Below are 25128 nucleotides of genomic sequence, written 5' to 3'. Positions count from 1 at the left end.
TGTCCAAAATTGGATGTATCAACTACAGATTGCCCCTTTAAGTATATCAAAAGTGTGCGAGTTTGAGCATTTGTCCATTAGGCCTATGGATTATTATTACATTTTTTATCAGCATGAATTAGATTGAGCAATTAGATGAGCCACTTTAATTCCATAGGCTTGGATCTGCACTATGCAGCTGTTGCAAGAGCGCATTTTTCACTGTCTGTCCACTGGTTTCAAAAACAATGATTGATAGGCAGCTTAAAATTCTTGAATTCAACCATTAATGCTAAACAAGAGAGCAACAGTGTGATTCACATCTATGCGCTATGTAGATTTCAATAATAAGTGATATCCATATCGCTGTAGACTACACCTCTGCTGTCATCCTTACCTCCAAGCATTTAATCAAGTTGGTTCATCATTTGATGCCGACAGCAATCGCACCATTAGAAGACATAGCTTGGACTGTAGCCTACAAAAGCCAACTCCTGCACTTTTTTTGGATCCATCAAACATATTTGGTGTGTCTTTATAGTGGTCTCTGACTTGTGGTCAGACTCACTCAGGTGGAACGAACTTAAACTTACAACATTTTTCAATTATGATTTGAATGTCATTGAGAAAACAGAGAAGTGTCAAATATGTTTTGCCACAAACATCCTTTCAGAATTTATAAGTAATCCTCTAAGTAATCATCTAGTTTTTCAAAAGTATCTGTAATCTCATAACAATCTCATAACAATTTGTTACTCCCCAACCCTGGTGGCTGAGTGGACGAGGAGAGTGTCAATTCGTTAGTAGGCAAATGAAAGACAGTCTCCTCGATTGGCTCCTTTTTGTGAGGAAGTTTATGCGACCGGAGAAATTTGCGGAAGAGTTTTCAAATCTGCCACTCCCCATTTGAACCAGCTATTGTTTCCTTGAAGGAGAACAGCAGGCAAACATTTGAAAATGATATGCTACTTATCCTTTTACCTATAAAATGTCTTGCAGAACAAGCTACATTTGGTTTTATCACTTAATGCATTTCTTTTGGGATTCCACCCTGTAAAAATAATTTGCCTGATGACGCGCGATTTCATGCAAGCGCATTTTTGTCCACTTTCCCTCTCCTCGCCGACTCTCCTTCATTACCTTTGACATTTTTTCAAAAAGAGACAGAGGAGAGAACAGAGGACAGAGGAAAGAGTACAGAGGATGCAGGAGTTGAGCAAATGCAAATGAGAAAAGGCCTCAGTGTCCTCTTCTAAGTAGAGGTGGAAGTTTAAGGTGTGGAGATGAGGTCACTGATGGGAGAGATCACTAATGGCGCTGACCACACTGTTATTCTTTCAGGGGTTGAAGTATGGACAGAGTCTCTCTGCGAAGATGTAACTGTGAATGAGTAGATATGAGACCTGGACTCCACATCATGCCCCCCTTCCCAGTCTACATACACCCCCACCCTCTGGTGCTTCTCGACCAGTGGCAGGGGGACAGGGGGGTCTGCAGAGCCTAGTACTTAGTCCTGTTCCTCAGGCCGACTGTCCAGTAGCGACGCTCAGGGTTTAGGCTATTCCCTCCATTCTTGTTGACAGACTCTCTCCCCACTCCTATGTCCCACTCGATCTTACCCTTCACCTGCACCTTGTAGTAGAACCTCCCTGAGGAGAAGCCCTCCTTCCTCAGGACACTGCGACAAGGGTAAAACCTCTCAGAGTTGTCAGGGAGGTTCAGCGCTGTGTTGCCGTGGGTCACTTGTTTACTGTTGTCAGAGAGGATGAGTTTGGGGGAGCTGTATCAGGGTCAAGGGTCACATCCACGGCACACTGCTTAATTCTTGTAAGTTCTGTGTCACACAATCTTTTCACGTCATTCTTCAGTGACTTCTCAAACTGGGACCTAGCTCTACTCACAGCTCTCCTTACTGTTCTTACGTACACAACACTTTGACCACTGATCTCAGACCAGTTCTTGGTGAGAGGAGGGGTGCACAGGGATGGGAAGCTATGGATAAGGTGAAGGTGGTCCTCAGTGTGTGAGAGCTACTCCAGCTCAGTGTCTCTCCTTCAGCCTGCCTCTCTGCTGCTTTCTGCTCCTCCCCAATCACCTCAATGAGCTCAGCCTGGCTTCTCTGAATAGAGCGCACCAGAGCAGTAAAGACCTCCAAGCTCTCCCTAATATCTCTCTCTGCATTTATTCTGCCTGATTGTATTGTGCCTTTGATGTCCTTCACTTTCTGCAGTCGACCTTGAATCATCTGCTGCATGACATCTTCCATGTTCGCTAGATGAAGCCTCCTTTTTTTCTCCAATGGGACAGTATTGTGTTTCTTGTGTCTTTTCTCAGTGCATACCTGACACATGTACGTCTGGTTACTTCTACAGAACAGCTCAAGAAGCTTCTGGTGCCTCTTACACACTCTGTCCTCCATGTTCATCACAGGCTTGATCAGATTGTGTTTCTTGAAGGTGGTCAGTACGTGGTGAGGTTCCAAGTGAATCTCACAGTAAGAGGCCCGACACTCTAGGTAGGACTTCAAGGCCTTGCCTTTCCTCCCAGTGCAGACGTCACAGGGTACTTCTCCACATTGGGCAGCTTGGGGTTGGGCTTGGTCCAGCGGTTGGTCCTGGGTAAAAAGTAGCAGTCGCTCTCATTTCAACTGACCTCCTGAACTGATTGGCCATTTCAGATATGTAAGTATTGACTTTGAGATCAGGTCTTCTGCTGAATTTCTGCTTACACATGGGACACTGACACGGGCTGGTGGTATGCCAGTACCCATGTATGCAGTCATTGTTGTGTCCACATGGGGTTAGGCTGGTGAACACGTATAGACAGATGGGGCACAGGAACTGTTCCTGAGACAGCAGGTTGCTGGTGGAAGCCATGTCTGTGTCTGGGAAGAGATCCAACAAAAAACCACATGGGACTTTATGAAATCTCTTGGCTCTTGACAACAAAATGTTTTACTGTAATTTTTTCTCTAGTGTACGGTTGTAGACAACCACACTACACAGTTATGCCCAACTAGCTTTCGCAATACATGTAAACAGTAGTACTAATGTATCATTATGGTTTTATATTTTATTCTGAAATATGGTGTTTAGGAACAAATGTTTATTAATTAAGAGATAAAAACAAGAAAGGGCACTGTGAGGACATTCCCACTTGTTCAATCTGTCAATCAGCATAACACAGTGAAGTGTAATGTAATACAAAAACTCAATTGAACTGTATTTATCCCCTTCACGATAGTTATAACTGGGCTGTGACAGGTGTTGAAACTTCAATAAACAACAACATAACATAAGGCCCTGTGTTCTGAACAATCACTTGACATAGTAAGATTTTATCCTGCATTTAAAAGTGTTATCCATAAAGGAGAAATACAACAAATATTTAAGCAATTCTCTAAGGATAGTGCTGGACCATCTGATATAAAAAGAAATGGGGACAGTTTGATGAAAAATCTTTGAACATAGTGTAAGGGGTGCGTAACTGGTGGCAGGGAAGTCAGATGCAGGAGAGCAGAACTGGGTAATAACCGGAGCAGTTTAATTATCAAAACCAACGGCATCCAGAAATACAAAATATGGGTACAAAACCCGTCGCGCACCAGTCAAAATGTGCACATGCACTTACAACAAACAATTTCACACACAGACATGGGGGGAACAGAGGGTTAAATACACAACAAGTAATGAGGGAAATGTAAACCAGGTGTGTGGGAAAACAAGACAAAACAAATGTTAAATGAAAGGTGGATCGGAGATGGCTAGAAGACCGGTGACGTCGACTGCCGAACAAGGAGAGGAACCGACTTCGGCGGAAGTCGTGACACATAGGTTATAATCCAGGCATGTCACATGATTGTGCAAGACACAAGGCCCTAAACATAACATACAACAGACGCAATGCAGCACAAATTAAATAACCTGTAAAAAAAGGCCATGCCTATGCACGTGACTTTCCCCACAGACTCATTAGGGTGATTTCTCCCCTTCTCAGCTGTCTATCACAACCTCCTGGTTTCCACCAATCAGAGTGCCCAAATGCACATTTGGACTCTGACCCCTCCCACTCCAGGTCAGAGTGGCCATCGCTGTCGGCAGATGAAGACGCAAGTTCCCAAGGGCCGGCATTTATATGCCCTCCAAAGAAAGGTCGGTGGATGAAGATTCAGAGGTCAGATTAAGAAGGAAGAGGTGGTGTTTGCTTGATTGTGCTTAGGGCATTTTTTTGTTTGTTTGTACCTTTACCCCTTTTTTCTCCTCAATTTCATGATATCCAATTGGTAATTACAGTCTTGTCCCATCGCTGCAACTACCCTACGGACTCATAAGAGGCTAAGGTCGAGAGCCCCGCGTCCTCCGAAACACGACCCTGCCAAGCCACACTGCTTTTTGACACGCCAATGTGTCAGAGGAAACACCGTCCAGCTGGTGACCAGGGTCAGCTTGCATGTGCCCGTCCTGCCACAAGGAGTCGCTAGAGCGTGATGGGACAAGGAAATCCCGGCTGGCCAAACCCTCCCCTAACCTGGACGATACTGAGCCAATTGTGCGCAGCCTAATGGGTCTCCCGGTCACGGCCAGCTGTGACACAGCCTGGGATCGAACCCGGAGCTGTAGTGACGCCTCAAGCATTGTGATGCAGTGCCTTAAACAGCTGCACCACTCGGGAGGCCCCACTTAGGACATTGTACATTGAACTCGTTATTACATCTGGTTGGTAAGCATGTGAATGGTTTGTGTCTGGACTGTATTGTCGATGAAACGATGGAGCATGTGCTGTTATATTGTTGTAAGTATGTTAAAGAGATGGAAAGATTGAAGTGTAGGGTCATTGAGGTTGGGGGGTGGAAGGGATATGGGGGATGGGGGAGGGTTTATTAGAAGTTAGTAGGGCTCTTCTTTTCTCAGAAGTACTGAGTTACAGTGGGGGAAAAAAGTATTTGATCCCCTGCTGATTTTGTACGTTTGCCCACTGACAAAGAAAGGATCAGTCTATAATTTTATTGGTAGGTTTATTTCAACAGTGAGAGACAGAATAACAACAAAAATATCCAGAAAAACGCATGTCAAAAATGTTATAAATTGATATATATATATATATATATATATATATATATATATTGGTATATTTGGATAGAAAACACTCTAACGTTTCTAAAACTGTTAAAATAATGTCTGTGAGTATAACAGAACTGATTTGGCGGGCGAAACCCTGAGGACAAACCATCCAGGGGAAAACAAAATTGAGGTTATAGTATTTCCCATTAGTTTTCTATTGAAAGCCCTGTTTGCAGTTCCTATGGCTTCTACTAGATGTCAACAGTCTTTAGAAATTGGTTGATGTTTTTCTTTTGAGAAATGAAGAAGTACAGCTGTTCTTTATAAGTGTCACTCCAGATGGATTCTACTGTTTGGTGCACGTGAACTGGAACTCGCTTCACGTTGTTTTTATCCGGTATTGGAAACAGTTTATCCCGTCTTAAATTTTATCGATTATTTACGTTTTAGGATACCTTAGGTTGGATTAGGAACGCTGTTTGAAATGTTTGGACCAAGTTTACAGGTAATTTATTAGATACTTTGTAGTCATGTTGGGCGAGTTGGAACCGGTGTATTTCTGAATTACATTTACATTTTAGTCATTTAGCAGACGCTCTTATCCAGAGCGACTTACAGTAGTGAATGCATAAATTTCATTTCATTTCATGCATTTCTTTTTATACTGGCCCCCCGTGTGAATCGAACCCACAACCCTGGCGTTGCACACACCATGCTGGCTTTGCAAACACCATGCTCTAATCAAACGCGCCAAATAAATGGACATTTTGGGGATATAAAGAAGGACATTATCGAACAAAAGGACCATTTGTGATGTTTCTGGGACATTTTGGAGTGCCAACAGAAGAAGATCCTCAAAGGTAAGGCATTTATTATATCGTTATTTCTGACTTTTGTGTCGCCACCTGCCTGGTTGAAAATGATTTTCATGTGTTTGTATGCGGGGCGCTGTCCTCAGATAATCGCATGGTCTGCTTTCGCTGTAAAGCCTTTTTGAAATCTGAGCTGCGGCTGGATTAACAAGAAGTTAAGGTTTATTTTGATGTATTACACTTATATTTTCGGTTATCTTGAATACTGATATTTCTGTAGTTTGAATTTGGCGCTCTGCAATTTCACTGGATGTTGTCAAATTGATCCCACTAAAGGGATTGGTGCGCGAAGGGATCACTAACAGGTTAACAAACAGCAATAATTACTAGCGGGTGAGGGCATTCACAGCTGACTGCTCAGACAAGCTCCAGCTAGCTGTTTTTACAATCTTCCACTCACCTCTGTGCGTGTATTCAGAAGGTGCAGCCGTGTCAAAGTCAGTATATTTTGTACTCACTCTTGTAGAGCGATCTGTGAGGGAATTTTGCTATGCCTAAGCATAAAGTTCTCCAGTCTCACTTTAGAGTGCCATTTACCATGGCTTGTCCCTGTCTCTTACTGCTGAGCTGTACTGCAGCTTCTCTCAAAGGTAAAGTACATGTATGAATTAACTGTCAGCTGAACCATGTATCTTTATGGTTGCCATTTATCCAATACCTTCACACTTTCTGTTCATATTATGTAGGAGTTCATAACGCTGTTTTTGTTGTAGCCACAGAAGATTTACTGAGGATTTGACCAAATAACAAAGATATCGAGAAGCAGTGTGACCATTTCAGATAATTTTATTCATGCAAAGATGATTAAATGTAATATTTTCACACACTATTTTTCAGATACAGATGCATATATTGGGCCAGGATTTGTAAGGAGCTACATGTTCCGTTTGTCATCATACAATCGTAAAAGACATCACAATAGACTCCAGCAAATATGATTCCAGATTTCTGAGCAAGATACAATCTATATATCTACACTGAACAAACATATTAACGCAACATGTGAATTGTTGGTCCCATATTTCATGGGCTGAAAGAAAAGATCCCAGAAATGTTCCATACGCATAAAATGCTTATTTCTCTCAAATTTTGTGCACTAAATTTTACATCCCTGTTAGTTAGCATTTCTACTTTGCCAAGATGATCCATCCACCTGACAGGTGTGGCATATTAAGAAGTTCATTAAACAGTATGATCATTACACAGATGCACCTTTTGCTGGGGACAATAAAAGGCCACTCTAAAATGTGCAGTTTTGTCACACAACACAATGCCACAGATGTCTCATGTATTGAGGGAGCATGCAATTGGCATGTTGACTGCAGAATGTCCAATAGAGCTGTTGCCAGAGAATTGAATGTTCATTTCTCTATCCTAAGCCCCCTCCAACGTTGTTTTAGAGGATTTGGCAGTACGTACAACCGGGGTTGGATGGATACATGTTGGCTGGGTGAGGTTGGGGAAATGGGATGAGATGAGAGGTTGGGGGTGTGAAATAATGAATTGAGAATATGAATTGATTTGAATTTAAATATTATACCTGCAACCCCTCAACAACAACAAAATATATACCTCTCTAGTGATTGATTTATATTCAATGTATGGAAAGTCCTGTTCTTTAGGATGTCAACGACACATGAGTGAAATCTCAATCAGATTGTCTCACAGGAGAGATGATCAATGGTGCTGACATTTTATCAATGCCACAAAACCCAAGGTTGAAGTATGGGTAAAGTTTGTCAGTGAAGGTACAACCAGTAAACAAGTAGATACGAGACCAGGTATGAGCATCGTACAAGGAGACCTCACCCTCTTCATAGTCCACATAAACCCCTATCGTCTGGGGCTTCTTACTCAGGGAGAGGGGGGGGGGTAGGGTCTGTGGTGCAGGCCTGGTAAACATTCCCTTTTCCCAGCTGGACAGTCCAGAGTCCATTCTCAGGCTTTGCTGCAATAACCTTTCTGTTGATGCCCACTGGCCACTCCTTCACTCCAGAGAGCATTTCCCTTCACCTCGTAGTAGAATCTCCCTGAGGAGAAGCCCTCCTTTTCCAGGACGTTGGAAATGGAGAAAAACATTTCTGGGTTGCCAGGGAGGTTTTGTCTTCTACCAGCATATCTTGCTTGTTTTGCATCTTCAGAGAGGAGAAGATTTGGGTGGGCAGCATCAAGGTCCAGAGTTACATCTACTGACCACTGCTATATCATCTTCAGCTCAGCATCACATAACCTCTTCACTTCCTTGTTCAGGGTCTCTTCAAACTGAGAGCCAGCTCACCTCGCAGCGTTCCTCACCGTCCCGATATACTCAACACTCTGAATCCTGATCTCCGACCAGTCCTTGGTGGTTAGTGTTGCTCAGGGATGGGAAGCTCTGGAGGAGGTGAAAGTAGTCCCTGGTGTGTGAGAGATGCTCCAGCTTAGAGCGTCACTGCTTTAGCTCAGTGATTTCCGTCTCCAGCTCTTTAATAAGCCCTTCAGCCTGTCTCTCCACTGCTTTCTGCTTCTCCTCAATCACCTCAATAAGCTCAGCCTGGCTACTCTCAATAGAGCGCATTAATTCTGGAAAGACCTGCAAGCTTTCCTTTATCTCTTTCTCTGCATTTATTTTGTTGGACTGTGCTGTTCCTTTAATCTCCTTAACTTTCTGCAGTCGACCCTGAATTATTTGCTTTACATCAACGTCCATCTTTTCCAGCTGAGCTTTCATGTCCCTGCTTTCGTCCACTAAAGAGACGATGTTGTGGGCATTGTGGTCAGAATTGACACACATATGTCTGGTCAGTCTTACAAAACTGCTCCAGAGGTCTATCATGCCTCTTACACAATCGTTCTTCAAGATTCCCCACAGGGTTGATCAGCTTGTTTTTTTCTTCAAGCTGGGACATTCTTATGAGTCTCCAGGTGAGTCTCACAGTATGAAGCCTGATAATTTAGACAAGACATCATGGCCTTGACCTTCCCTCCAATGCAGAAGTAGCAGTTCACTTCTCCAGCACCAGGTTTGGCTGCCACTTGCTCCAAGTGGTTGGTGTCATTCCCTTGAGCTGGTGCCCAGAAGCGATCAACCAGTTCAGAAATTAAAGTATTGACCTTTAGCTCAGGTCTTTTGGGGAATGTGTGCTTACACAGTGGACACTGGCACATGACATTGGTTCTCCAGTATTCGTTGATACAAGCCATGCAGAAGTTGTGATCGCATGGGGTTGTGACTGGGATCTTGAAAACATCCAGACAGACATAGCAATGGAACTGATCTTCAGACAGTACAGTGCTAAATGATGCCATGCCTGCGAACAAACATAAAGTGAAATCAACTATCCTGAATGAGTCAGCAATCTGTGTTATTTTGGCATTTACAAAATAAGTACACTTACTGTATGTATTTTCTTCTCACTTATTTTATTTATTAAATAAACAATAAAGCAGGAATTTGAAACACAGAGCAAACAAGAGAAGCTATGATACATAAGAAAATGAGAAGATTTGTTCTCTCTCTTCCCACTGGGCACACACTGGTTAGGTTGAACCAACGTGGAAGAGACGTTTAATTGAAGTCAGTGCCCAGTTGGTTCTTACCTGAGACGATGGGTGTTGTTGACTGATCTTTTTTTTCTCTTGAATCCTGAGGACTCCAAGTGCAGGAGACTTAGTGCAAGTGCTCAAAGAAATGTATAAGGAGAAAGTGTGTTTGGGTCCTCAACATTCACCTCTGATGTTTAGCTTTATTTCAGCACCAGGCTCCTCCTGACACCACATTGACATACATTGAGATTCCTTTTCCATCTCTTAAAAGAGCAGATAACTTTTTATATGGGTGAACTTTTTCACTGTTGTAATACAATTATACCATAAAAATATCACAACGTTCACATGATATGTTATTAGTTTAGCTCATTAAATTGAAAAGAGATCATTTAGAAGGGTGTAACACCAACCTTACACCTGATCCTCCCACTGGGCACGGATGTCAATTTAACGTCTATTCCACGTTGCCACAACGTCATTTTATTGAAACAATGTCATTTTATTGAAACAATGTGGAAACAACGTTGATTCAACCACTGTGTGCCCAGTGGGCTGACACTTTGGGCAATGGCACAGAGGTCAATACAAAAGCAAGTGTTTATGTGTGTACACGTGTGCGTGCATATGCGTGTGCGTGTGTTTACCGTGTTGAGGGTGCATAGTCTCTGCAGTATCTCCAGGCCCTTCTGTGTATTGACTCCAGGGTGGATGAGGCAGAGTCTTGAGTCACAGTAAGAGCTGCAGTTCTGCTCTGATTCCATGGCTGGACCCAGTCTGTCAGCCCTCACACACACACATCCTGAACAACACATAGCTGTCATTAACTGTTTCAACACACTACAATACTACATACATACACTTACATATAAACTGAGAGGAGAGATACAAACATATATTTAATACCGTTCTTAAATATGTTTAATAACACACAAACTCCTATTCTCTCTTCCCAGTCTCCCACCAGGGTAGAAATATTGAGTTTCACAATACACAGGAGTGCAGAAGTAATGCTAGATAAAAAAACTATACCAAGTCTCCTACTACTATTTATTTTTATTTAGATGTATTTTATTTTGTTTATTTAGATTTTTAATCCTAGCCCCCATCCCTGCAGGAGGCCTTTTGCCTTTTTGTAGGCCGCCATAGTAAATAAGAATTTGTCTTAACTGACTTCCCTAGTCAAATAAATACATTAACAAATTCACACTGCTCAATGCTCACCACAGGGTGGAGCCATTACAAAGGTCCCCATCCCATCTAACAGGACAGGAATGGTTTTAGCAGTGGCCAGTCACACTGCTCATGGGAAGTGTAGTGTAGTCTAAGGTGAAACACTGACAGTGAACTTTGAAACACTAGATTCATATAGGAGTGTGCGGTAGGTAGGCAGAATGGAGTGTGCGGAAGGTAGCCTAGCGGTTAAGGGTATTGGGCCAGTAACTGAAAGGTCGCTGGTTGAATCCCTGAGCCGACTAGATGAAAAATCTGCCTCTCCCCTTGAGCAAGGCACTTAACCCTAATTGCTCCTGTAAGTCGCTCTGGATAAGAGCGTCTGCTAAATTACTAAAATGTAAATGTTAAATTAATGTGACAGTAAAAATGACACAGCTTTGTGAATAAGGGTAGACTGGACACAGACAATTACCACAGAAACTTCAGGAAAGCTACTGGGAAAGGCATTGCTTAGAAGGCCTCAGCGAGGTCTGACCAAACCCGACAAAGAGCACAGGATGTGGCCAATTGGAGAGGAAGATTGCATGCTTCTGCTTGTCCTCAGTCTCCACAAAACAACACAGAGCTGAACGACATAATATATGACCACACTTCAGAGAGAAGCATTTAGATGTATGTGAGAGTGTATTTATTGTGCACTAGTTTCACTGTAATATCAAAATGTTGTACATGACTTACCCGGACACCACAGATGTTATTGAGCTTGACAGGTAACTTACAATGCAAGACAGTGGTCCTGCATATAAGTGAGTGGTCTGGTCCTTGACAAATAAACAACAAATACATCCATAAACCAGAACATGCAGCAGCTAGAAGAACCATAGGATTATTTTAGGCATTTTATGAGGTTTCACCTGGGTTACACTGACATGTTGCTGATATAATTATGTACAATGGAACATGACATCATACAATGTTTCGATCTGTCTTCTACACTGACTCATGGGCCACATGTCGTTTGTGTACATCTATCGGTATGTTTATAGTTTATAATTGTGTGTATGTGCATATATGCGTGAGTGTGTGTGTGTGTATCTGTCTGTACCTGGGTCTAGATTAATGTGTTTATGTGTGTCCTAATTGGCAACTGTGTGTGTGTGTCCTTTATGTGTCACTGTCTGTGTGCTGACTAAGACATCCCCAGGGCTGTGACTGTCTCTCAGTATCGATAGTCGCAGGCTGATGACAGGGTAGGCTACTCTCACTATACTGTGTGACATACATTGTTTTACTCACAAGTCTAGTGCAGTCAAAAAATGAGATTTTCCTGTGTTTTATATACGCATTTAGTACCGGGTCAGATCCCCTTGTAGACTTGAAGGGATGCACCTGGTCAGCAACAATGTTTAGAGATGATGTGGCGTTCAAATGTTGCTAAATTGCTATTGGTATCAAGGGACCTAACTTGTGAAAGGAAAACATTTCCCACACCATTACACCACTGCCACCAGCCTGTACCGTTGAAACCAGGCAGGATGGGACCATTGACTCATGCTGCTTATGCCAAATTCTGACTGCTATCAGCATGACGCAACAGGAAAAGTGATTTGTCGGACCAGGCAATGTTTTTCCACTCCACAATTGTCCAGTATTGGTGATGGCGTACCCACTGGAGCCGCTTCTTCTTGTTTTTAGCTGATAGGAGTGGAACCTGGTGTGGTCGTCTGCTGCAGTAGCCCATTTGTGACAAGGACTGACGAATTGTGCTTTCTGAGATGCCTTTCTGCACACCACTGTTGTACTGCGCCGTTATATGCCTGTTTGTGGCCGCCTGTTAGCTTGCACGATTCTTGCCATTCTCCTTCGACCTCTCTCATCAACGATTTGTTTTCACCCACAGGACTGCCGCTGACTGGATGTTTTTTGTTTGTGGCACCAATTTTGGTAAATCCTAGAGACTGTTGTGCGTGAAAAGCCCAGGAGGCTGGCCGTTTCTGAGATAATGGAACCGGCGCACCTGGCACCGACGATCATACCAAGCGCAAAGCTGCGTAGGTCACTCGTTTTGCCTATTCTAATGTTCAATCGAAGAGTAATAATGCCTCAACACCTGTCTGCTGCTTTATACAGCAAGCTGTAAGGATCGACGCTGCAGACGAGAAGCAAGTACAGGGAGTGAACATTTACTGGGAAAATGGACATCAAACCAAAACAAGAACAGCATCTGGACAGGGGGAATATAACGACAATACGACAATAATGCTGACACGGGGGAACCAACTGAGGAACAGACAGATATAGAAGGGCAATCAACAAAGTAATGGAGTCCCGGTGAGTCCAATATTGCGCAGCTGCGCGTAATGATGGTGACAGGTGTACGTAATGAAGGGCGGTCTGGCGCCCTTAAGCGTTAGACAAACTGGCTGAAGCGTAGAAGCCCGACGAACCAGCAGAGACGTGGGAGCCTGGCTAACCAGCTGAGGCATGGGAGCCTGACGATCCGGCTGAGGCATGAAAGCCTGACGATCCCGCTAAGGCGTGGGAGCCTGACGAACCGGCTGAGGCGTTTCAGCCTGATGGGCCGGCTGAGGCATGACGTGGGGTGGGCGTCTGCCGATCCAACCGAGGCAAGAGAACCTCTCGAGTCAGCTAAGGTGGGAAGCCCGCCGAGCTAGCTGAGGCACCCCCGGTTCCATCGGCAACGGCACCCGGACCTGACGTCACCAACCAAAACCAAAAACTCCCTGATGCTTCCTTTAGTGGTGTCAGCATTCTGTAAGGATCGACACTGGAGACGAGAAGCAAGTACAGGGAGAGAACATTTACTGGGAAAACAGACATCAAACCAAAACAAGAACAGCGTCTGGACAGGGGGAACATCACGACAATACGTCAATAATGCTGACATGGAGGAACCAACTGAGGAACAAACAGATATAGAAGGGCAATCAACGAAGTAATGGAGTCCAGGCGAGTCCAATATTGCGCAGCTGCGCGTAATGATGGTGACAGGTGTACGTAATGAAGGGCGGTCTGGCGCCCTTAAGCACCAGAGAGGGGGAGCGGAAGCAGGCGTGACAGCACGTCACGGCCACGTGACTCCCTGTCTGTAGGAGCGAACCATTTTCGTGAACGGGATGGTGTAACTAATAAACTGGCTACTGAGTGTATATTTCCACATTATGAGGTTGGAATAATACTGTGAAATTGTGAAAATTATGATAATGTCCTTTAAGTTTAAAGCTGTTTGAAAAGACGCATGGAATTTCTGCCTGTCTAGGTGGGATGGAGTTTGCTCTTCACATGGGTTTTGACTGACAGCCGTTCTGAACTTGAGCATTGCGCGTGACAAGAAGTTGTCCCCATCACTCCTGCTAATTGGGCAACTTTTACTAAATGTTTGTTGTCTGAGTGAGGGAAATGCTGTAAATTACGAGCACTCTATGTATTTTGAAAGACAAGACATTGAGGATTATAACAAATACTGATTTGATCTCATACAAGCAAGCCAAACACCTGTGAGTCCAAATGTGCACTTCAGATTTCCATATCATACGCCCCGCCGCATGTGGCAGGGGCTACAGTCCAATACGGATTACAAAGGAAAACCCAGACATGATCTGCCCAACAACGCCTCTCTACCAGATAAAACTCAATGCATTCTATGCAGGCTTCGACAATAACAACATCGTGCTAGGTGTGAGGGCCGCCACTAACCCATTGGACTGGTGTGCTTAGTCCCCTCCTGTACTCCCTGTTCACCTACGACTGCATGGCCACGCACGACTCCAACACCATCATCAAGTTCTCTGACAACACGACGGTGGTAGGCCTGAACACCAGCGACTATGAGACAGCCTACAGGGAGGAGGTCAGTGGCCTGGCAGTGTGATGCCGGAACAACAACCTCTCCCTCAATGTCAGTAAGACCAAGGAGCTGTTCGTGGACTACAGGAAATGGGGGGGGGGGCAAGCACGGCCCCCATCCACATCAACGGTGTTGCAGTAGAGCGGGTCGAGAGATTCAAGTTCCTCGGTGTCCAAATCACAAAGGACTTAAAATGGTCCACACACATCAACAGTCATGAAGAAGGTGCAACAGCGCCTCTTCCCCCTCAGGAGGTTGAGAAGATTTGACATGGGCCCTGAAATCCTCAAAAAGTTCTACAGCTGTACCAATGAGAGCATCTTGACTGGCTGCATCACTGCTTGGTATGGCAATAGCACCACCCTCTATCGCATGGTGCCACAGAGGGTGGTGCGAACAGCCAATTATATCAGGCGGTGTGAAAGGAAGGCCCGGAAAAATCATTAAAGACTCCAGCCACCCAAGGCATAGACTGTTCTCTCTCCTTCCGCATGGAAGGCGGTACCGGTGCTGCTACTATGTTTATTATATATCCTGATGCCTAGTCACCTTTCCCCTATACATATCTACCTCTATCACTCCAGTATCCCTGACCATTGTAAATATGGTACTGAAACAGACTGACCCTGTATATAGTATGCTTACTTACTTTCTCATATTCTTCGTATTTTTATTTCTCATGTTTTTGTTCTACCTTGTTATTTTTAGTATTACATTGTTATTGATTACTACATTGTTGGGTTTTGAGTTTGCAAGAAAGGCATTTCACTGTACTTGTGCATGTGACATTAAAAGCAGGAAACTAGGCCTCTTACTCAAACCCTTGTTATTTTTTTGTCTTATGTTGCACCTACCCCACATTCTCCAGGAATATTCTTATCATGTTACTGAATGTATCCAGAGTATTTTCAGATTGCGTTATCAACAAACATGGCAAAAAGTACAGTAAATGTAAAACGCACATAAAATCAACAGTGTAACATTTGGATTCAGTCGTGTGTCAGGTGAACTGTTGTGTTCTCACCTTTAGTTTAAAAAATCCCATAATCTCCAAACTGTTACCTTTAATTGCTTCCATGGTTATGTATACTGTATGTTTTCCATATTTCTTCTGTAAGAAACATTTCAATTTATCCCTATCCATATAGGCCAATTCCCACGAGTATAGGGGTTACTAGACCAATACGAAAGAGAGTTCCAAACCTCTCTGCCAATAACAGCTAGTTTTCAGTTCCCCCCACTCAGACCACTCCCAGACAGTACTAGCAAAATTCTTGATTGAGAAATTGCTCTTTGCTAAGAAGCTATTTTTGTTTATTTTTGACCATTTTAATTCTAAACAATGACAATAAGGTACTTAATTGTTACTCAGAAATGATTTGATATTGAGATTTTTAAAAAGTGTCTGCATTGGATCTTTAATCAGAGGTCTAGTGCTAGGATTGTTTTTCAATTTCAGTGGGTAAATAAGTTATCGACTAAAACAAGGATCATCAGAATGTACATGCTTCCTCTCTGGCCAACAACCCTCAACAACTACCAGTTAAAAAGACACAAGTTACTATAATGCCACCAAAGCCTGTAAGCATACAAACAACCATGCCTTACATCAGACAGCATATGGTATAAGTCGTAATTAGGCCGATTAAGATGACATGAATTGTAGTTGTCTTGTCCAATGAACAATGACTTCTTCCGTTTCTTTTCTGGGGGTCTGGGAAATGCCTGTAGTTTCCTTCCTCGTATCCTTTCATAATTTTCCCAGTTTAGATCACAGCTTTAGGCTTTCCTGCAGACACAACCAGGCCAAAGAGGCTTTCCACCGGTTTTTCAAAATCCTCTCCATCAGTTTCAACCACGTTGAAAAGTGTGCCACCTTGACGAGATCAACAAAGGTCAGTTAACACCTAACACGGAGTTCAGCATGAGCAATGCACATGAAACCCGATTCCAGCCCCGGCTGCAAGGTGACGGACATGTTTTGACAGTACACTGCATAATGGTTATAAGGTGTGTCTCTGTCTACATTTGTCCTGGCCTCGGGCGGAGAAGACAACTTTACTGTAAGAGCTTATAGTTAGCCTCGTGACAATGTTCACTAGTCACCTTACTCGGCTACATCCATTATGTTCACCTGATAGATGATGTGCTATCATAATACAAAGCGCAGCCAGTGTTCTGCAGGGGCAACATTGAAACATTCCACCTCACGCTGTAATCCATTGAGCAATTTATTATAAAGATGATCAAGTGTAAGAATGCAGTTATTGGCATTGCTTGCCCTTGCTTAAAGCCAATGGGGAGAAAATGTATAGATTCGATTTATGTTTAGGTTTTTTGCTTTCCCTCTTCGAAAACACATTTTTGCTAATAAAATCATCCTACTTTGGATTAGCACCTTCTCTACATGATGTGGGCTTAGATCATAGCTGTTGCAGAGTTAGTCTAGCTTGTCTCTGCTTGGAGATATTGAAAGTGTTACATTCATCCCTGGTCTCCCATACCCATGAACATTAAATAAATTCCAGAATGTGTTTTACTTTAAACAGCTTGAAAATAAGCAAGTTTTCAAACAGACTGCTTTGTATAAAAAATAATAGAAAAATAATAGAAAAATATTAAAATCTCAACTAAAAACAATTAAAGGTTCAATGCAGCCATTTTTATCTCAATATAAAATCATTTCTGGGTAACAATTAAGTACCTTACTGTGATTGTTTTAAATTAAAATGGTAAAAAAAATAAACAAAAATAGCTTCTTAATAAAGAGCAATTTCGCAAGCAGAAATGTTGGCAGAACTCTCTGGGAGTGGTCTGAGTTGGGAGGGGAAAAATGGAAAATAGCTGTTATTGGCAGAGAGGCTTGGAACTCTCTTATTGGTCTATTAACTAATTTGTCGCCTGGTGATGTCCCCAAAACAGGCTGAAATTACAGGCAATCTTTTCAAACAGCTCTTACATGCTGATCGAACCATCTCCGCACATGCGTCTGCCATTGTGCGCATGTTGATTTTGTTTATCCCCACCAGACGCGTTCATGACACACAGGTTAAAATACCAAAACCAACTATATTCATTTGGGGACAGGTCGAAACACACATGAAACATTCTTGGACATTTAGCTAGCTTGCTGTTGCTAGCTAATTTGTCCTGTGAGATAAACATTGGGTTGTTATTTTACCTGAAATGCATATGGTCCATTTTTTTTGCTGGATCTTTGTAGAATTTTGACTCATTAGAAAATCATGTTCTCTACTCCGACAATTAATCCACAGATAAAAAGGGGGAAGCCAGTTAGTTTTTAGTTATTCATCAAAGAAAACTCTCTCCTCATTCATCTATCTTTCTTCTTCTTCTCTTCTGTGGATTTATTATGGTGGTTGGCAACCAACCATTATGGTGGTTGGCATTACCGCCACTGACTGGACTGGAGCGTGGACCTCGCTCAGCTTTCACATCTTTTAATCACCCACGTGGGTATATGCTTGTAAAAATCAATGAGTAGAAGGGAGGATGGGACTTTCAGCAAGTCAAGCATCTAAAATAGAACCAAGTTCAAGAACCAAGTTCTATTTTAGCGCCTGGCTGTAGTAAGGATCGACGCTGGAGATGAGAAGCAGGTACAGGGAGTGAACATTTAATAACCACGGACAGGAACAGAATACAGATAGCGTCTGGACAGGGGAAACGGAAACAACAATAATGCTGACACGGAGAGGAAACAGACAGATATAGAGAAGGTAATCAAAACGTGAAGGAGTCCAGGTGAGTCCAATGTGCGCTGATGCGCATAATGATGGTAACAGGTGTGTGTAATGAAAGGTAGCCTGAAAGGGAGAGCGAGAGCAGGTGTGACAGTACGCCCCCCCTCTAGGGGCGCCTCCCGGCATCCCCCCTGGGCGAGCCTGACGGGCCGGCCGAGGCAAGGGAGCCTGGCGAGCTGGCTGAGGCATGGGAGCCTGACGATCCGGCTGAGGCGTGAAAGCCTGACAATCCTGCTGAGGCCTGGGAGCCCGATGAGCCGGCTGAGGCGTAGGAGCCCGACGAGCCGGCTGAGGCATGATGTGGGATGGGAGCCTGCCGACCCAACCGGGACAAGGAAACCTCTCGAGCCAGCTAAAGCATGGAAGCCCGACGAGCCAGCTGAGACACCCCCGGTTCCATTGGCGACAGCACCCGGACACAATGTCACCAACAAAACAAAAAACAAAAACCTCTCTGATGCTTCGTACAGTGGTGTCAGCATTCTGTAAGGATCAACGCTGGAGACGAGGAGCAGGTACAGGGAGAGAACATTTAACCTCTCTAGGGTAGGGGGCAGTATTTGCACGGCCGGATAAAAAACGTACCCGATTTAATCTGGTTATTACTACTGCCCAGAAACTAGAATATGCATATAATTGTTTGATTTGGATAGAAAACACCCTAACGTTTCTAAAACTGTTTGAATGGTGTCTGTGAGTATAACAGAACTCATATGGCAGGCAAAAACCTGAGAAGATTCCAAACAGGAAGCGCCCTCTCTGACCATTTCTTGGCCTTCTACACTCTCTTTATTGAAAACTGAGGATTTCTGCTGTAACGTGACACTTCCTACGGCTCCCATAGGCTCTCAGAAGGCGGCAGAACGGTTGAATGATGACTTTGCAGGCCATGGCTGAAAAACAGTAGCGCATTTGGTAAGTGGTCGATCTGAAAACAATGAGACGGGGGCGCGCATGCACGTGAAAAGTCTTTGAACGAAAACAGGCTTTCCCGGTCGGAATATTATTGCTTTTTTATGAGAAAAATCGCATAAAAATTGATTTTAAACAGAGGTTGACATGCTTCGAAGTACGGTATGGGAATATTTAGATTTTTTTTGTCACGATACGCGCCGGGCGCGTCACCCTTCGTTACCCTTCGGATAGTGTCTTGAACGCACGAACAAAACAGAGGATATTTGAACATAACTATGGATTATTTTGAACCAAACCAACATTTGTTATTGAAGTAGAAGTCCTGGGAGTGCATTCTGACGAAGAACAGCAAAGGTAATCCAATTTTTCTTGTAGTAAATCTGAGTTTGGTGAGGGCCAAACTTGGTGGGTGTCAAAATAGCTAGCCCGTGATGGCGAGCTATCTACTCAGAATATTGCAAAATGTGCTTTTGCCGAAAAGCTATTTTAAAATCGGACATAGCGATTGCATAAAGGAGGTCTGTTTCTATAATTCTTAAAATAATTGTTATGTTTTTTGTGAACGTTTATCGTGAGTAATTTAGTAAATTCACCAGAAGTTTGCGGTGGGTATGCTAGTTCTGAACGTCACATGCTAATGTAAAAAGCTGGTTTTTGATATAAATATGAACTTGATTGAACAAAACATGCATGTATTGTATAACATAATGTCCTAGGAGTGTCATCTGATGAAGATCATCAAAGGTTAGTGCTGCATTTAGCTGTGGTTTGGGTTTATGTGACATTATATGCTAGCTTGAAAAATGGGTGTCTGATTATTTCTGGCTGGGTACTCTGCTGACATAATCTAATGTTTTGCTTTCGTTGTAAAGCCTTTTTGAAATCGGACAGTGTGGTTAGATAAAGGAGAGTCTTGTCTTTAAAATGGTGTAAAATAGTCATATGTTTGAGAAATTGAAGTAATAGCATTTCTTAGGTATTTGAATATCACGCCACGGGATTCCACTGGCTGTTGAGTAGGTGGGACGATTTCGTCCCACATACCCAAGAGAGGTTAATCACCATGGACAGGAACAGAATATAGACAGCGTCTGGACAGGGGAAACGGAAATGACAATAATGCTGACACGGGGATGAAACAGAGGAAACAGACAGATATATGGAAGGCAATCAAAACGTGAAGGAGTCCAGGTGAGTCCAATGAGCGCTGAAGTGCGTAATGATGGTGACAGGTGTGCGTAATGAAACGCAGCCTGGCGCCCTCAAGCACCTGAGAGGGAGAGTGGGAGCAAGCGTGACAGCTATGCAGACCCTGCGAGCAGTTTGGATGAAAATATTGAATAACATGTACAGTATCAGTCAAAAGTTAGGACACACCTGCTCATTCAAGGGTTTTTCTTTATTTTTACTATTTTCTACATTGTAAAATAATAGTGAAGACTTTAAAACTATGAAATAACACATACGGAATCATGTAGTAAACCAAAAATGTAACAATTATATTTGAGATTCTTCAAAGTAGCCACCCTTTGCCTTGATGACAGCTTTGCACAGTCATGCAATCTCTCAATCAGCTTCATGAGGAATGGTTTTCAAACAGTCTTGAAGAAGTTCCCACATATGCTGCGCACTTGTTGGCTGCTTTTCCTTTACTCTGCGGTCCAACTCATCCCAAACCATCTCAATTGGGTTGAGGTCGGGTGATTGTGGAAGCCAGGTCATCTGATGCAGCACTCCATCACTCTCCTTGGTCAAAAAGCCCTTACACAGTCTGGAGGTGTGTTTTGGGTCATTGTCCTGTTGAAAAACAAAAGATAGTCCCACGTTGCGCAAACCAGATGGGATGGCATATCGCTGCAGAGTGCTGTGGTAGCCATGCTGGTTGAGTGTGCCTTGAATAAATAAATCACTGACAGTGTCACCAGCAAAGCACCCCCACACCATCACACCACCTCCTCCATGCTTCACGGTGGGAACCACACATTCGGAAATCATCTGTTCACCTACTTTGCGTCTCACAAAGACACGGGGTTGTGAACCAAAAATCTCAAATTTGGACTCATCAGACCAAAGGACAGATTTCCACCAGTCTAATGTCCATTGCTCATGTTTCTTGGCCAAAGCAAGTCTCTTCTTATTATTGGTGTCCTTTAGTAGTGGTTTCTTTGCAGCAATTCAACCATGAAGGTCTCCTCTGAACAGTTGATGTTGAGATGTGTCTGTTACTTGAACTCTGTGAAGAATTTATTTGGGTTGCAATTTCTGAGGCTGGTAACTCTAATTAACGTATCCTCTGCAGCAGATAATTGTATAATTGTTATCATTTTTGTATTTCTTATTATGAACACAACAAATACAAAAACAGAAATATACAAACAAGAGTACATAAATCTAACAGACAGGGGTATTACATATCGAGATACATTTTCAATTTGTCAAAAAGTTTTATGGTGCGTATTGCTTTTTTGTTTTTACCCTTACTGATGATTTCAAACTAATATAAACATTCTATCTTAACCAATGTGAAGAGGGGTTTGTTCTCCGCCCACTTCATTCTATGGATAAAGAATCTGCCATGAAAAATAAACAAATTAACAATGAAAGCTAAACCAGAGTCCATATCATTTGGATCAAAATAAAACAGAATATCAGAGTTTCTCAGATTAACATTAATAGTTGTTTCTTTTTAAATAAAATATTTTAACTCACTCCAAAATCTTCTGACATAACAATCCCAGAATAAATGGTCACGAGTTTCTGGGTCACAACCACAAAATACACATTTATTATCAATAGCTATTTTGAATGTGTTTATAGTAAAGGTCTTCCCAGGGTAGATTCTATGAATGAGTTTGTATGATACTTCTTTCACCTTATTAGATATACAATATTTGCTAGACAACAACGAGACTTTGTTCCAGTTCACTTGTCCTAGGGCTGCATTGCAGTACATTTTAGCAGAGGAAATAGTAACATCTTGACATAGTTTTCTTATATACATGTTATTACATTTATAGTTTAAAATGTAAATTCCTTCTAGCTGTATTGAGGCTACAAAATCCCAACAGTTGCACTTGGAGTATTGTTATATTCTCCTAAAAGAAGAATAGCACCTTTAGGGACAGCTCTAACAACAATGTGATACTCCTCAGGAGTGAATGTAACATTGTGTGTTCTCCTGAATTCTGGATAATCATATAGTTGTCCATTATTATTCAATAATTGTTTAACCGAGATAATGCTGTTGTCAAACCAGTTCTGTGAAAAAAATAATTGTTTTTGTAGTTTGTCTTTATTATTCCAAATTGTATATCTATGTGGAGAAAAATTATGTTTGTACATGAGGTTCTAAGTTAGAAGTAATTGTTTATGAAAGTTAGCAAGCTTAATAGGGATTTTACCCACATCAAAGCTGCATTTAAGCAAGAATTCTAGACCCCAAAACAAATGCAATCCTTATTTCTTAAATAGTATTTTATCCATTTGATTTTAAAGATTATATTAGAGGTTTTAAAATCCAGAGCATTCAACCCTCCCTCACTTTGGGTGCTACATATTATCGCTTTTATTAAATAATGAGGTTTCGTATCAACCATTTTAGTTATTGACAGAGGAACATCCAAGGCAAGGGAGGTATAAACTAATCTGGACAGACCTTCAGATTTTGACAAAAGTACATGTCCAGATAAAGAAAGATCTCTTAATAACCAGGAGTTAAATCTATTTCCAATTTTCTCTACAATAGGAGAGCAATTTAAATTGGCCCTTTCTTTCTGATCTTTGCGTACATTAATACCAAGATATGTGATCACATCTTTTACAGGGATATTACATACTGAGTTTAAGTCCCATTTCCTAATATACAGAGGTAAACCAGACACATGTGAAAAGGCATTAATACACTCAATAGCTTTCCTGACTTCATTATGATCTTTCAAAAAAAATTGTGAACATTTTATCTCTTTATCTTGTATCTGATTACCCCTAAAACTATCCTTATTTATATGAAGAGCCATAACTTGTGTAACCAATAAAAATAAGAAAGGAGAAATTGGGTATCCTTCTTTAATTCCGCGTCTAATGTGAAGTTCCATGGGATAATTTAACAGAACTGTTACTATTATTGTAAAATGTCTTAATTACACTTTGAAAATATTGACCAAAACCAAAAAAAATGAAGAGTCTCAAAAAGAAAATAATGTTCAACTGTATCAAAAGCCTTGTAAAAGTCTACAAATAAAATAAAGCTATCTTCCATAATGTGCTCATTGTAATCTATCAAGTCCAATATTAGTCGAATATTATTACATATATGTCTCCCCTTCATAAAACCAGACTGGGTATCATCAATGAATTGGCCAATACCTTTTTAAGTCTTTCTGCAAAGATGGATGCAAGTAGCTTTCCATCATTGTTCATTAATGTGATTGGTCTCCAATGTTCTATCATTGGATCTTTGTTTGGTTTGGGGAATACAGAAATGAGGCCTTGTGTCATAAAAACAGACAGGACCTCTAAATCAATTGCCTCCTTAAAAACATTAAATATAAATTCAACAATATCCTCCTGAAAATATTTCTAGAATTCACTAATAATGCCATCATTCCCTGGATATTTGTTCTCTTTTAACTTGCTGATAATTTTTTTTATTTAATTAATATTAATTAATTAATCTAGTAGGACAGGCATTACTGGAATTTCACAGTATTATTCCAACCGAATAGAGTGGAAATATATATAAAACACAGGAAATCACGTTTTTGACTGCACTGGGCCTTTAATAAAAAAAACGTGCAGGGTTCACGTCCTAATTTTCAATTTCAAAAGTCTACCACCAACTCAATGAATGGCATACTTTCCTGCACTGGTTTATCATATAGGTTATCATGAAAATCTCATTTAAAATCACATTCCATTTCAAAAGCTATGACGTTAATGAAACGTTATTTGATAAAAAAAAATAGATACATCGGGTGGGTATTTTTGCAATAGCACAATCACACAGATTAGCAACTAATTTCGGTGTTATGGTCTATGATTCATCCTCTCGATAATAAAGGATCAGAGAGAAGCGACTAAACAGAAAGATAACGTATGCAGACGAACCTGACGGAGTAGCTAACTTCCCGGTAATAATGTCAGTATGGTGAGTAGAATGTCCCGGCGCCTCGCCGCTGTCCTCGCTCCATCGCTGGCGTCTCACGAAGTAAAACAAACTGTCCCGTGAAGTTTAGCTCCAACTCCACTGCGACCCATAGTGAAACACTCCCAATAATCCAACTCGAAGACTTCTTTAATAATCCTCTTTATGACAAATGAGAACTCTCCTAAATCCTATCCCAAAATATGCCCTGGTGTCAGTGAGAAAGTGTACATTCAGAATTGCAACAAGTTTTCATGAGCAGGGGGAGTGAGATATTGAGGGAGGGAGTGTGTGTCGCTGTAATTAGGGGGTAGCGCGGAAGCTGTAGCCAACTCGCGGGCGCATATTGTTTGCAAATAGAGAACATGGGAGCATTTGACAATGCAGTTTCACCCAACACACTACCGTTTGTTTCTTTTTGACAGAGTTCCCCAGCCGAGAAACCAACTCACGGAAATAGAAATTGCCTGTGTCGACTCCCACTGGGCAACAACTGGTTACATCAGCGTTGTTTCCGCGTCATTTAAACAACACATATATATCTGATGACATTGAATCAACGTGGAAAACTGATTGGATTTGCAAAACGTCATCAACGTAATTGTTAATTTAGTATTTTTTCACCTAACTTAAAACCTTCCTGTACATCTAATGACATGGTGACACGTTGAATTCACGTCAGTTGACATCTCAGCCAAACGTTACTCAAAACTAACCGTTGAAGTGAAGTGGCCTATTAACCTGATCAAACCCCAGGCGAAGAGTCCCCCACAACACCCAAGGTCCCGGCGGACACGGCCTGACAGCGCTGCGGCGCCTAGGGCGA

At 42.1% G+C, this 25128-nt stretch overlaps 1 protein-coding gene across 1 annotated transcript in view; it reads right to left on the bottom strand.

Moving 5' to 3' along the window:
* Positions 1-24642, bottom strand: part of LOC115161150 (probable G-protein coupled receptor 156) — a 31657-nt gene extending 7015 nt beyond the window's left edge. The window contains exons 1-2 of the mRNA XM_029711919.1: positions 24266-24642; positions 10084-10238 (exon numbers count right to left, since the gene is read on the bottom strand). Coding sequence (XP_029567779.1) covers positions 10084-10200 — 117 coding nt within the window. The 5' untranslated portion in view covers positions 10201-10238; positions 24266-24642. The remainder of the gene's footprint in view (positions 1-10083; positions 10239-24265) is intronic.
* Positions 24643-25128: the final 486 nt, after the last annotated feature.

Source organism: Salmo trutta, chromosome 24 (assembly GCF_901001165.1).
Source record: "Salmo trutta chromosome 24, fSalTru1.1, whole genome shotgun sequence".
NCBI lineage: Eukaryota > Metazoa > Chordata > Actinopteri > Salmoniformes > Salmonidae > Salmo > Salmo trutta.
The sequence above is the reverse complement of the archived record's forward strand: the minus strand, read 5'-3'. Positions and strand labels throughout refer to the sequence as shown.